The sequence below is a fragment of the Castanea sativa genome, chromosome 4, assembly GCF_040712315.1.
Source record: "Castanea sativa cultivar Marrone di Chiusa Pesio chromosome 4, ASM4071231v1".
NCBI classification, from domain to species: Eukaryota; Viridiplantae; Streptophyta; class Magnoliopsida; order Fagales; family Fagaceae; genus Castanea; species Castanea sativa.
The window spans coordinates 36,162,505-36,175,628 of NC_134016.1; the positions used below are offsets into that span (position 1 = coordinate 36,162,505).

Here is a 13,124-nt window from a genome sequence, read left to right on the forward strand (position 1 = left end):
GAGCAGTTGAGCATCCACGGCACGAAGCATGTAAAATGAAGTAATGTTAAAAATCAGAGTGGTTGAATTGGAGAAATATTGGAATTTATAATTTTTGAACTAAATGCTGATATGCTATCCGATTTACTTTTTGGGCATTCTAGTTGGGCAGGTGGTGACTTTGTTTGTTGAGTTCTTGTTTGATGTTGAGTTAAATTTGAAATCATTGGTTTGATGTCAAGGTTTTCTGTCACATGGAAAGAAATTTGTCTATAAGTGATCCAAGGTGGATCCCGTGATTCATTTCTTATTGATTAGCCGAAAATTATATTCTAATTAAAAATTTTAAAATATTTGAATTTGAAATTTATTTGAAAGTCGTGGTGTTTATTAATTTATTATGTTTTAAAATCAAAATATTGTTGCATTTTCAACAATGTGAATTGTTCACAAGAAAAAACGTCGGTTGAGTTACAAGATTTTTAACAATTGAATTTATAATTTTAAGTCAACATATTAAGGTTAAATTTAAAATCGAGAATTCAACTTTTTTTTTTTTTAAGTGCAATAATTTTTAGATAAGTTTTAATAACACTATTTTCAATATTAACAGCTAAGTGGCATGTTACATGAAGGCACACCAAAGGTTTGGCCTGATGCTTTAATTTCCTTATACTTAGATTTTTTTATTTATATATTTTGATGAACCTTATACTTAGATCTGGTAGTTAGTTTGGTTAATTATAAACAAGATTTAATGATATGGTAAGTGCCACTGTGCCAGCAACACTAAGCTGATACAGGACTTCAAAAAAAAAAAAAAAGGAGTCTTTATTACCCATTTGAGTCATACCTTCTCAACCTATTTGATCCACCATGATATAATACATTCTCAAACTTAATAATAAAAAGGAAAAGACATTTCTACCTCTGTAGCCTATCATAATTACATGTGACAAACTTTAAATACATAACATTAGTTTGATGACTTACAATACATACTCGTTATCCTTTTATTAAGTTTGAGATTTGATATGGTGTGTTAGATGTATAGACTTTGAGAAGGTACAAGTCAAAGGGGGTATAAATGCCATTTTATGAAGTTATTTTTATACATACTTGTCTTGAGTTTGAAGTGTGAAATTGTGAAGGAAAGCGTGACCATGAAGGGTTAGATCAAATGTAGATTTAGATTGTGCACAATGTAGAATGGAATGCATAAGACAACTGCTGCAACTGTAAATGACGATGGTTGATAATGGATGGAGGACATAAGGCCACCGTGGCTGGAGGATGACTGCATCTATGACTAGAGGATGAATACTATATGGCTGAAGGATGGTTGCTATGGCTAGAGAATGGTTGAACTGGTGGCCTAGGGGACATCGGCAAAACAATGGCTTGAGGATGACTTCTGCAAAACAGACACCAACGATAGCGACAATCAACGGTCTAAGGAGACAAAATCGACTGTAAGAAGAGAGCGGCACCATTTACAAGAAGACATTTGTGTGCACACCGCCCTGCATTTGCGGGTTATACGCTTTCTCTTTTCTTTGGAAGTCGCTACCTGGTTTAGGTCCAGGAACCAATTTAGAAGTTTAAGTATTAAAATATATGTTCGAAATTAAGGTACGGTGATGAGAAGATATTAGACGCCTAACTCTAGTGACTTTACTAGTCTCGTGGGCTGAACACTATTAATGTTGTTAGGCTACATTTTATTAACTAAGCTTAAAATCTGATCATGCAATTATTAGGTTAAATGAAAATCTAGCACACAAAGAAATATCATATTACATTATAGCATAAAAAGAATCAAATTCAAATAGAAGCAAATCAAATCAAATCAAGGGTTGTGGGATCCACTTATTTTGCTGAAACTGAAATTTTTTTACAGTAGATAAAAGTAAAAATTAGTTAAAATAGTACAATGAAACCTGTGAATAGTACAAAAAAGTGTTGTGGAGTTCATAAATAGTAACAAAAATTAGCTGAATAATAAAATAATCTGGAAACTTTAATCAATCGAAACACACACTAAGACAAATCATTTGTCAAATTAGGGGTCTGTTTGGATACTGCTTATTTTGCTAAAACTGAAAACTTATTACTAAAAGTATTGTAGATAAAAGTAAAAGTTAGTTGAAATAGTACAACAGAGGCTATGAATAGTACCAAAAAGTGCAGTGGGCTCATAAATAATAACAAAAATAAGTTGAATAGTAAAATAATTTTAATTTTTCATTGGTATCCAAAAACACACTAGGAAACAAATCAAATCTGACAAAATCAATCAAAATATGCATAGAAATGTCAAAATCTTATTCTATACACATCCAAATCAAATTATTAAAGGAAAAACTCAAAATAAATAATCATGGCAAATAATCAATTATTTCTAACCTAAACCGAGTCATAAAAAATGGTAAGTATTCAAAGCAATCAAGTCATACAATTAAAGCAAAGATTCATAATTTTCTGGGTCAAGCTGTGTACACGTGGAGAAGACTGCGTACATTGTTTCCAATGTTCAATAAGATAAACACATCTTTTATAGTTAAGTTTGTCATAAATTTTATGTCTTACAATAAGTCAATGAAGTTTACCCCAAAAAAAAAAAAAAAATTACAATAAGGTTTTGAAAACACATGTTTTTAAAAAAATATTTTTTGTTTTGCAACTTTATGTTTGATGCATTATGATGAAGAGATGAAGCAATCGTTTCCCTAATTCTCTCTTTCAGTCTCAAAAAGAAAAGAAAAGAAAAAGAAAAAGAAAAAGAAAAAGAACAATTCCCTCATGTAGTAGATTAACAAAGCCTTTGTATCATTCACACTTTAAAAATTGCCAATGTACATGGTAAAAAGTGAGTAGGGGAAAGAAAAAAAACAGAAAATTGAATTGGACAATATAGCGAGAAGAAATTCAATAACATGGTGTACAATTTTCAATCTCACTTTTTGCACCTCCTTGAGGTCACCCTGCTAAGCGGGTCTTTGTGTTCTGTATGTTGCCTGCTTTTTCCACAAGCAACAGAAATCAATTTTGCACATAAAAATTGTGTAGACTTGTCTCTGTGAAATTCAATAAATGAGCCAGCTATCCTGTGTTTATGGAAGTTCTTCCATAGTCTTAATACTAATATAACAATTACTGTCTTCCTCTGCAAATTCAATCCAGTAAGAGTGCCTACCTTCCTGCTCTATCCAAGAACCTGTCTTACAGCTTCTGCAGAACATGTAATTCACAACGGTATCAAGAACAATAAAAATCGAATACAAGTAAGCAACGAGGATCCCCTCCAAAGCCGAGGATGAGCCAAGCTTTTCAGAAAAATGATAAGCTCTCACAACCCGGTATTGGAACAAGGCTTCGACAGCTGCCAGAGCCAAATTGACAGGCAATGCCAGGGACAGTGCAGTTGAAGCTCTTCCTCGTATGAGAACACAAGCCTTGAGGATTGCCATGTATCCCCCACAACGTTCCATACCCGATAAAACCAATGCCAAGTTGCATATTATGAAGGCATTGGCCAGAACAATGGAATAGAGTACAGCCCCTGCAGCTGACAGGAAGAGAAGGAAGTTGGGAGAAGAGAAGCTGAATCCTTCAAGAAAGTTGAAGGCAAGGAAGAGAAGAGAGAAGACTGTTGCATTCGCCGCAAGGATAAAAAATGAGTTGCATATGTAGGTGAGGAGGAGTGGACAGTAAAGGGTTAATACTGATGAAAAAGAAGGCGGTGTCAAAGCTGGTTTGTTTTGATTGAGAGATTGAATTATAGCTGCTTTTGTGATGAGCAGGGAGGTGAGTGTGAAAGGAAGTGTAAGAATGGAGGAAAAGATTGTTTGAGAAAGCTTGAGGTTGAGAATGGAGAAGAATTCTGAAGGAGGGAAGCCTGCAGCATCAAAGAGAAGGCTCAAGCGATTGTGTATGGCTGGCAAGAGAGCTGCAGAGGAGAAGGGGACATAAGCTTGTGAGAGGAGAATGGAAGCCGAGAAAGGGAGAGCAAAGAGAATGGCGGTCGAGGTGAAGTAGTGGTAGTTTTGAAGGAAAGTATAGATAGATTTTCTGATAATCTTGGTTGTTTTCGCCATTGGAATTTTTGAGGTCTCTTCCATTGAGAGAGAGAGGGAGGGAGATGAAATGGGTGTTTCAGCAATAGGATGTATATTTGAGTAGTGTGCAAGGCATTGGTGTTTCCTCCTTCTTTTCAAGCCTTTTATTTAATTGAAATGTTCTCTCTCTCTCTAATGGTAGGTCAGAGGTTTAAAGGGGTTGGTACTTTTGATGAATGGATTGGCCAACTACTAAAAACTAACAAAAACAGCAGATGTGGAGTAGTTTAGGCATTGTTTTTACCACCAAATTTGTATTGGTGTCTTATTGGGGGTTTCTTCTTTGTTTTCTTCAAGTCCCTCATTATTAGTCTAACTAGGTTTAAGGCAAGATGTAATGAGTAATGACCAACTTTTTCCTTAAGCAAAATATTTTTTGCTAGGAAATACCTTTACTTTGTGTTTTGGCTACAAGTCCCTATCTTCTTGACGCAAAGTGTACCTCCAATGGCTTGCTTCTGATACACATGATTCTTATTTCTATTGTCCAATCATGGAAAATAATAAACCTTTCATGTGGGATTGGTGTCCCTTGAGATGGAAGCACAATTTCCAAAAAGGATTTCCACATTTTTATATAATTTTAACAATTAACATCGATAAAATCAAGAAATTACTTAGCCAAATAAAAAAATTAGTCGAAGGATGTTCTTTTAACTTGAATTAAAAATTCATGGACTTTTGATTTCTCATGTATATTATTGATTTGAAATTAGGTTCCACGTGGGAAGTGGATGAGACTTCGCTTGCAAGAGAATTTACAATAATAAGTGCAAAAGAAAATGAGTTGGGAAAAAAGTCTTAAATACAAATGAGGTAGACCCAAAATGGTTCGCCATCACCTTATATCAAAAGTAATGATTAAAGAAGAACCCATCAATTGGAGGCCATAAAATTAAAATCCAAACCATCAAATTAACATCAAATCATATTCATTAAATTTATGTACATCACCTACTCTATCATGATTGGTGCTCATTTATGATGCTATAATCCCCAATTTGGAGTGTGGATTAACTTAAGCCTTGACGTGGCATTTGGGCCTACTTGGGACCCATGGACCAATGAGGTTCAAGGATGGTGAAGTATCATGCGGTTGGCGCGCAGACTTTTGACTTGGTCGGTTTGTTAGGGAGTCCTGCATATATAATTTGATGTGGCATTTCCTTTGAGTTATTCTGATTGGCCATTAATTTTTTGTGTTGGAAAGAATAATATAGTATCGTATTATAAAGGGTACCTATATATTCATTCATAGGTTAGGTGTTACTTGCTTAACAAAATTGATAATGAAAGACCCATAAATTAAGAAGAAAAAGAAGGTAAAGTGTCACTTAATGTATTTGGTGACTTCCTAACTGAAAATTGTTAAAAGAAAAGTAAACAATGGAAGCAAGAAATTAAATTTAAATTAATGATGTGCTTAAAAAGAGGATAAAAAGCTTAAGGAATGTACTTATGTACCAAGAGAAATTAGAAAGAGACTGGTATAAAACCATAGAGTGCCATGTGTGACGAAACGAGCTCCACAAACAGTTTCATAGCTTCTTCTGCAGGTAGTAACTTTAAGTTTTTAATCATTTTTGAAAGATTGTTTTATTTGACAAAAAATGTCCCACAACAAGCTCTAAGTCAACTTCCCTCCCCTTCAAATCATATTTGTTGATATAGTAATAAAAAGACAGGACATGAACTTGTTACGTTTAACGTGGGTTCCTTACCAACATCTAGGGCTACGAATAGATAAGGGTAAAATTCATTATAGGACAAAGACTTTAAAAGCATTTTCCCCCCTCTTACAATAAATTGCTAAGGGGGTTTAAATCTAGGTTTTTATTGTTAGAGAGATCAGATAATGTTACTGAAATATAAAACTCTTAAAAATGATTTAACGAAGAATCTGATTATCATATTCATTAAAAAAGGGGGTCGAGCAATTGACAAACTCACACTATCCATTTCAAATGGGATTTGTCTTGCGGGCACCTGAGCAATCCAACCCATACACCTCTTACTTAAGATTTTAATGTGCAGTGTTAAGTTTAATTCCTAACATTTTTAATTTCAAAAAATAATTTTTACATATTGTGTTTGTGATAAATAGGACATTTTATGATTTTTTTTTATTAAGTAAAGAATATACACAATTTTCCCACATCATCCATTCTTAAATGATATCTATAATTTATATATCTATATATATAATTAAAGCCAAAGCTGAGTGAAAATCCAATTAGATTCTAAATTGGATTCTAATTGTTGTTTAATTTTACACCATGTGTCCTATCTATTTTTTTTTTTAAAATTTTTGTTTTAGGTGAATTAATGTTATCCAAAAGACAATAAGTCTAATTAAATAAACCATCGAAAACCCAATATAAAAAGTAAACTCATGTGTATATTAAAAAAATAAAATAAAATAAAAAATGAGATAAAGCTAAAGCTGAGTGAAAATCCAATTAGATTCTAAATTGGATTCTAATTGTTGTTTAATTTTACACCATGTGTCCTATCTATTTTTTTTTTTAAAATTTTTGTTCTAGGTGAATTAATGTTATGCAAAAGACAATAAGTCTAATATAAACAAACCATCGAAAACCCAATATAAAAAAAAGTAAACTCATGTGTATATAAAAAAAAATAAAATAAAAAATGAGAGAGAGAGAGAGAGAGAGAGAGAGAGAGAGAGAGTAGAACTCATTTATGACTATATATATATATATAATTAAAGTTAAAGTTGAGAGAAAATCCGATTGGATTCCAATTGTTGTCTAAGTTGAAACTCCCTCTCAAAAAAAAAAGTTCTATCTAATTTTTAAACTCATGTGTATATAAAAAAATTAAAATAAAAAATTAAGAGAGAGAGAGAGAGAGAGAGAGAGAGAGAGAGAGAGAGAGAGAGAGAGAGAGAGAGTAAAACTCATCTATAACTTAAAAAATGTGTAACTCTTACACCAAATATAATTTGAACATACATATCTATATAATTGTAATTGTTTTTAATTGTACAGTACAGATGTACGAGTTATTTGCTAGTTCTATATAATATGGAAGACATTTGACTTTTGATTAATCTTATTATATTTTGTCACCTAAGATTTCGAGAGATTACAATTTTACACTTCAATATTCTAATAAATATTTTTGAAATTTAGTTTAAATTCTATTCTATATTTAAATTCTCAATTAAAATCTTGACACGATTCATTTAAATAATAGAATATATAGTTCCATATACAAACATAGCCATAATAAATACTAATTTATAATTACCATAATTATCTATTTAATATAAAAATACAACCATAATAAATGTCTATTAAGAAACTATCACAATTATAAAATTTCATATTTCTATGCAAAATAAAGAGAAAGAAAATCATTTTTTAAAAATAAAATCATATTTTATTAAACTTTTCCATGCAATGCAGGAATTTATAGGTCTTACAATTTTACATGTCATTATACACACACGCTCGCACACACGAACACATATTAAATTTAGGACAAATTTTAACTACAAAATTGGTTGTAGTTTTAATCTTAATTAATATTTTTTTATTGGAGGTGAATTTTGACAAATCCACCATTGAATTGCATTTTCTTCTTATATCCTCCATGCTTGCAAAATTTCTAAAAAATTAAAAATCAATAATTATGTCATTAATAAATTTTTTAAATTGGAAGTTTTTGTAATTTAAAATTATGCATAAAATATAAGCTTATAGATCATATAGTAAATAATATCTGATTGACACAAAATTTGACATGTGTATTAAGAACATAAAGATCATGCAATTCAACAGTTAGATTTTCAAAATATGTAGTAATATTTATTTTATAAAGTAAGGTTGTAGCCTTAGGCTACAGTCAATTTCGTAGCTAAACTTTATCCATAAATCATAATCTATATTTAAACTCTCCATTAGATTATTACCATAATTAAAATAGAACACCATTAATAACTCATATTAAATTTCATATTTAGACCAAAAAAGATTATTAATAACTACCGTGATCATCAAATTTCATATTTAAACAAAAAACAATGAGAGATACAACATATTTTATTAAATTTTTCCATCCATTGCACATGTTTTCGACTAGTTATTCACTAGTTTATCAGTCCCATTTAAGTTATAAAAAAAAGGGAAGACAGGATGGTGATTTACAAGATGAAGTTCAAAGTTGACTACATTGCTAAATTGGAGTACCTTACATATAAACCACACAATATAAATGAAAGAGGAGGAGGAAAACACAATAAGAAATAATACTTATACTAGATGTAATGACTATATTGACATAAAAAATAACTTCTTAACAATTAATTATTTGTAGGTTTTATAATTAACACAACTGGTAAAGTTTAATGTTTGCGAATAAGAGATTTTGTATTCAAACCCTTATTACACCAAAAAATAATTAGTTTCTTAACTTGATGATAAAAGCAATTATCGTAAAGTTGTAATTGTGGAATATAAGATGATATTTAAAAATTAAACGGAGTTACCAAAATTTTAGTTTCTTTGACTAAAATTGTGGGAATCAAAATTTTTTGGAGTGGTCTCAATTCTTACAAATTATGTGGGCTCCAGTTAGCATAACATGTAAAAAGATAAAATAATGATCTCCTGTGAGTTGGGACTTGATTAGGATTTGTTAAAATTTTATCCAATTTGACTAAAGGAAGAGTGGGGGGGGGGGGGGAGGGGAGGGACAATAGAGAGAATAAGAGAAAAAAAAAGGAAGAAGAAGAATTGAAATCATGTGGCAAACAAGACATAATAGGAGATTAACAAAAGTAATTGCTAATCTTTCATTATTATTGTATGGATACATATGTTTTGCATTAATCCTCCTCAATTGTACTCACATTGATAACCAAGTCTACTTAACGATAAGGTCATGCGTAGAACATTTCCCAAAAAATGTTCTCCCCATTTTTTAGTGTTTAGGGTGGTTGAAATACTTGGTCAAACTAAAATCGTTTTATGTTGACTAGAAAAAATGATCTCTTCAAGATTGAAAATATTTTACGCCTTTTGATACGTAAAACAATTTTAGTCGCAAGACACAAAAACCTAAAAATGAAAAAAAAAAGAAAAAAGAAAAAAAGAAGCCAAAAATATACAAAATGTCCAAAATACTCTCAAAACACTATTGAAACCTTCAAAATAAGTAAACTTCCAAAATGACCAAAATACCCTAAAACCTCTAAAATAACATAAATACATTTAAAATCTCCAAATGAACAAAATACATTCATTCAAAACCTTCAAAAAGCCCCTAAAACTTGTAAAATTACCAAATTACCCTTGAAACATCTAACTTAACAAAATACCCCAAAAAATCTCTAAAATGGCCAAAATACCCTATAAACCTTTAATATTATAGCAATAACCCAAAAATATTCAAAATTACCAAAGTACCTCCCAATTGATTGAAAAACCTCTGAACCTACAAAATGACTTAATAACTTTGAAATCTCCAAAATGAAAAATATTTTCAAAACCTGTGATATGATTAAAATACCCCTAAAATTACAAAATGATAAAATACACTAAAACCATCAAAATGATGAAAATATCTTTTGAAACCTCCACAATGACTATGGTATGCTTCAAAACTTCAGGTATAAAAGTCACACAAAAACAATTTTCAAGTGTCATTTTGGAAGTTTCAAGTGCTCGAAGTTATTCATGTTAATGTGTAAATTTAGTTAAATTTTTTTTTTCAATTGTTTTGTTTATTTATTTATTTATTTTTTCTTTTGCATTCTTATTTTGACTATGTTTACTACTGTGATTCTTGATATTTTGATTATACATATTTTTTTGGCTGATTTTAGTTGTTATATATAATATTTTAAAGTTGTGAATCAAAGTTTTTACTTCATATTTATATAAAAATGGACAAATTTTGGCTACAAACTTAGTTGTAGCTTAAGGCTACAACTCTTATTTAAAAAAATTAACATAACTACATATTTAAAAAATCTAACAGTTAGATTGCATATTTTTTATATTCTAAAAGCACACGTAAAATTTCATATCAATTGGATTTAATTTACTATTTGATTTATATACTTATTTTTTACACATAATTTTAAACTACAAAAACTTGAAATTTAAATATTTGATTGATAACATAGCCATTGATCTTTGATATTTTGAAAATTTTACAAATAAAGAGGATATAAGAAGAAAATGTAATCTAATGATAGATTTGTCAAAATTTACATCCAATAAAAATATATTAAGTGGACTTGTAGATTTAGACTACAACCAAGTTTGTTGCCAAATTTTGTCCTATAAAAATATAGGAACTTTTAAAAAAAAAATTGTTGAGGACCGAATGCCAAAAATGTTTGCTAAACCTGCTAGCTTAGCTAACCTTTAAAGAAGCAAACCTTTGTTACTAATAATTCATCGCAAAAAAAAAAAAAAAAAAACCTTTGTTATTAGTATTAAACAATGGACAAATAATGTCGGTTAGGAGTTGTATGAATAATTGAGCTACACCCATTTTCATTGTTGATAATTCTATTTAAAATATCATTCCCAAATCACAAAGAATTCCTTACTAATAATGTGTGATAGTTGTCGGCGAGTGCAATGAATTTAAGAAAAAAAAGAAAGAAAGAAAGAGAACTTTAACATTAATTGTTTCACTTTCAAGCACCAATCTAAGCATCTGTACTCTATTTCATATTGTTTATTAATTGTCTCACTTTTTTTTAAGGAGAAATTGTTTTTACTATTAATTTTCAATATATTAGTAAAATAGAAGTAACTTATAAAAATAAAAAAAAATCCAATTTGACAATAAGTTACATTTTTCCCTCTAGAGCGGGAGGCATCAATTATAAGCTTATAACATTTAGAAATGTTTTGGAACGCATAAATGTCAATAATAGAAGATGCTAACATACAACATATTTTATACTCACAAATTGCAATATAAAAAATACAAAATGTTATTATGCAACACATATACGAAATATCCTAGCAGATTTAAAAAGACCATTTAACAAAGGAAAAAGGGAGAAAGCTAAATCAAGGCATGGATTGAAACTTCTGTAGAAAATAAAGTGGGGGGAAAATAAAAGAATCAATATTGTTAAGAGGTATATCTTAAAAATGCAAGATTTAATAAAAAAAAAAAAACTAATGAGCAAATCTCCCAATTTATGGAAGGAAATAGGGGGTGTTTGGTAAATGCATTTAAAAATATATATTTTGTTGTTTGAAAACATGGGTGAAAATACGTGTGGGTGAAAAAGTGTAAAAATATGTGTAATGTTATTTAAAAACATGTGTTTTTTTTTTTTTGAAATGGTATACCAAACAGGGCCTTACTTTACTGTTTGCTAAATTTGGATGAATAGATATATTTTTCAATGAGAAACAGGATAGCAAATATGAGATTTCATTGGTTGATCACTCTACTTCTAAGAATGATGTTCAATTCAACAAATTTCTATCATTCCATGAAATAAAATATTGAAGTATATTCTTGCCCATTCCAAACTTTCTTTAAGCCCAAAAATGTGGTCTGGATTCAGCACAGGTTTGTGGAAATTCGGATGAGGTTTCATAGATAAATGTACCATAAATTTCGGTCTAGCTTGAAATTGCCAGAGGATTTCCTGGAATTATCACACAAAAAAACCAAATGTCAGTTTCATATGTTTTTCCTTCGTAGATTAAAAAAATGTACCTACTTTTATTAAAAAAATCATGGAATCTCTCCAACTCAATGATTTTGAATAGTGGGGTGTCCTAATCGATTAGATCTATATCCTATAGGATTATATATTAGTTGCAACGTAAAGATCAATGGATTAAGTCGACTGACCCAACACATATAGCATCTAACGGCCTTGAAAGGTACTGCTCGTCCTTGTAGTTTTGTTGTTAAACATGGGTCATATGTATGTGCTCCTATCTAAATAGCTTTGGAAGATACTGCAAATTGGATTATTGGAGGGGAATAAAATATTACGTACCCAAAATTTCCCTCCCCTAACTGGGCTTCCTGTTTGGACTCACAATTTACTTATAACGTGAGTATTGGGTTTCCTACTATGGGTAGCTCCCGGGCAAGTTTCAAGAAGGAACTCTCAACCGTACCTCTCTCTTTATGCTCTCGTGATTGTCTGTGTGCTCTCTTTTTCTCTCCCTTCTCTCACCCCAAAATTGTCCAACTCTTTTCACTCATTCTTCCTCCTATTTATAGCTTTAGGATAATGGAGGAATCATCATTATCCCCTAATCCCGCTCGTGTGGGTGGGGCCCAAATTGATTATTCCTGACAAGGAATATGCTCCTTCGAAAATGGATTGAGAACGTTGGAATTGGTGTTAGCCTCCAAAAACTGTTCGGTAGCGTGATTCCCTAGGGCATTCCCGGGTTGCTGATGTACCGCCGAACAACGCAGGAATACCCACTGACTATTCCATACGCAAGGTATGTTCATAGGCCGAGCCTATGAGTGGTGGGCTGATCATGACGTTGAGCTCAAGCTTGGTAAAATCCGAATTCACTTTGGGCTTGGGCTCGAAATAAGTGGGCTAGCAGCTGTACACTGTACAAAAATAATTATCACCTGTTTCGGATATATGCAGTGAGCCTCTCATTATAGTTGGGCTCCACAAGCGTGTAGACCCAGCCTAATCCCCACGACCTCCTCTCCACCCTTTCTTTCCTAAAATTCATTGCCAATATCGGGCCCCTCAATTCAACCATCTATGGATGGTGATTGTTCTCCCTTCTTTTTTTCCCTCTTGTATGTCTGTTTGAAAGAATGTTTACCTTTATTTGCTTTTTTATTTATGGGAATGAGATATTGATTGTGTGTGTGTGTGTGTGTGGGGGTGGGGGGGTGGGGGGACCAATAAGTTGTATGAATTTGCCACAAATTATTAGAATTTCTAAGATGTAAATGGTTACTTATACTTAATTGATTCAACTTACAATGCTCTAACCTAGACTAGGTCAAATAGTGTCTTGGACCATCAACATA

General features: G+C 31.2%; 1 protein-coding gene across 1 annotated transcript; it reads right to left on the reverse strand.

The window, feature by feature from the left end:
- Window positions 1-2,784: 2,784 nt before the first annotated feature.
- LOC142631838 (uncharacterized) lies at window positions 2,785-4,177 on the reverse strand. Its single transcript, XM_075806162.1, has one exon. The coding sequence runs from the start codon at window positions 4,098-4,100 to the stop codon at window positions 3,093-3,095; it is 1,008 nt and encodes a 335-aa protein (XP_075662277.1). The 5' UTR covers window positions 4,101-4,177; the 3' UTR covers window positions 2,785-3,092.
- Window positions 4,178-13,124: the final 8,947 nt, after the last annotated feature.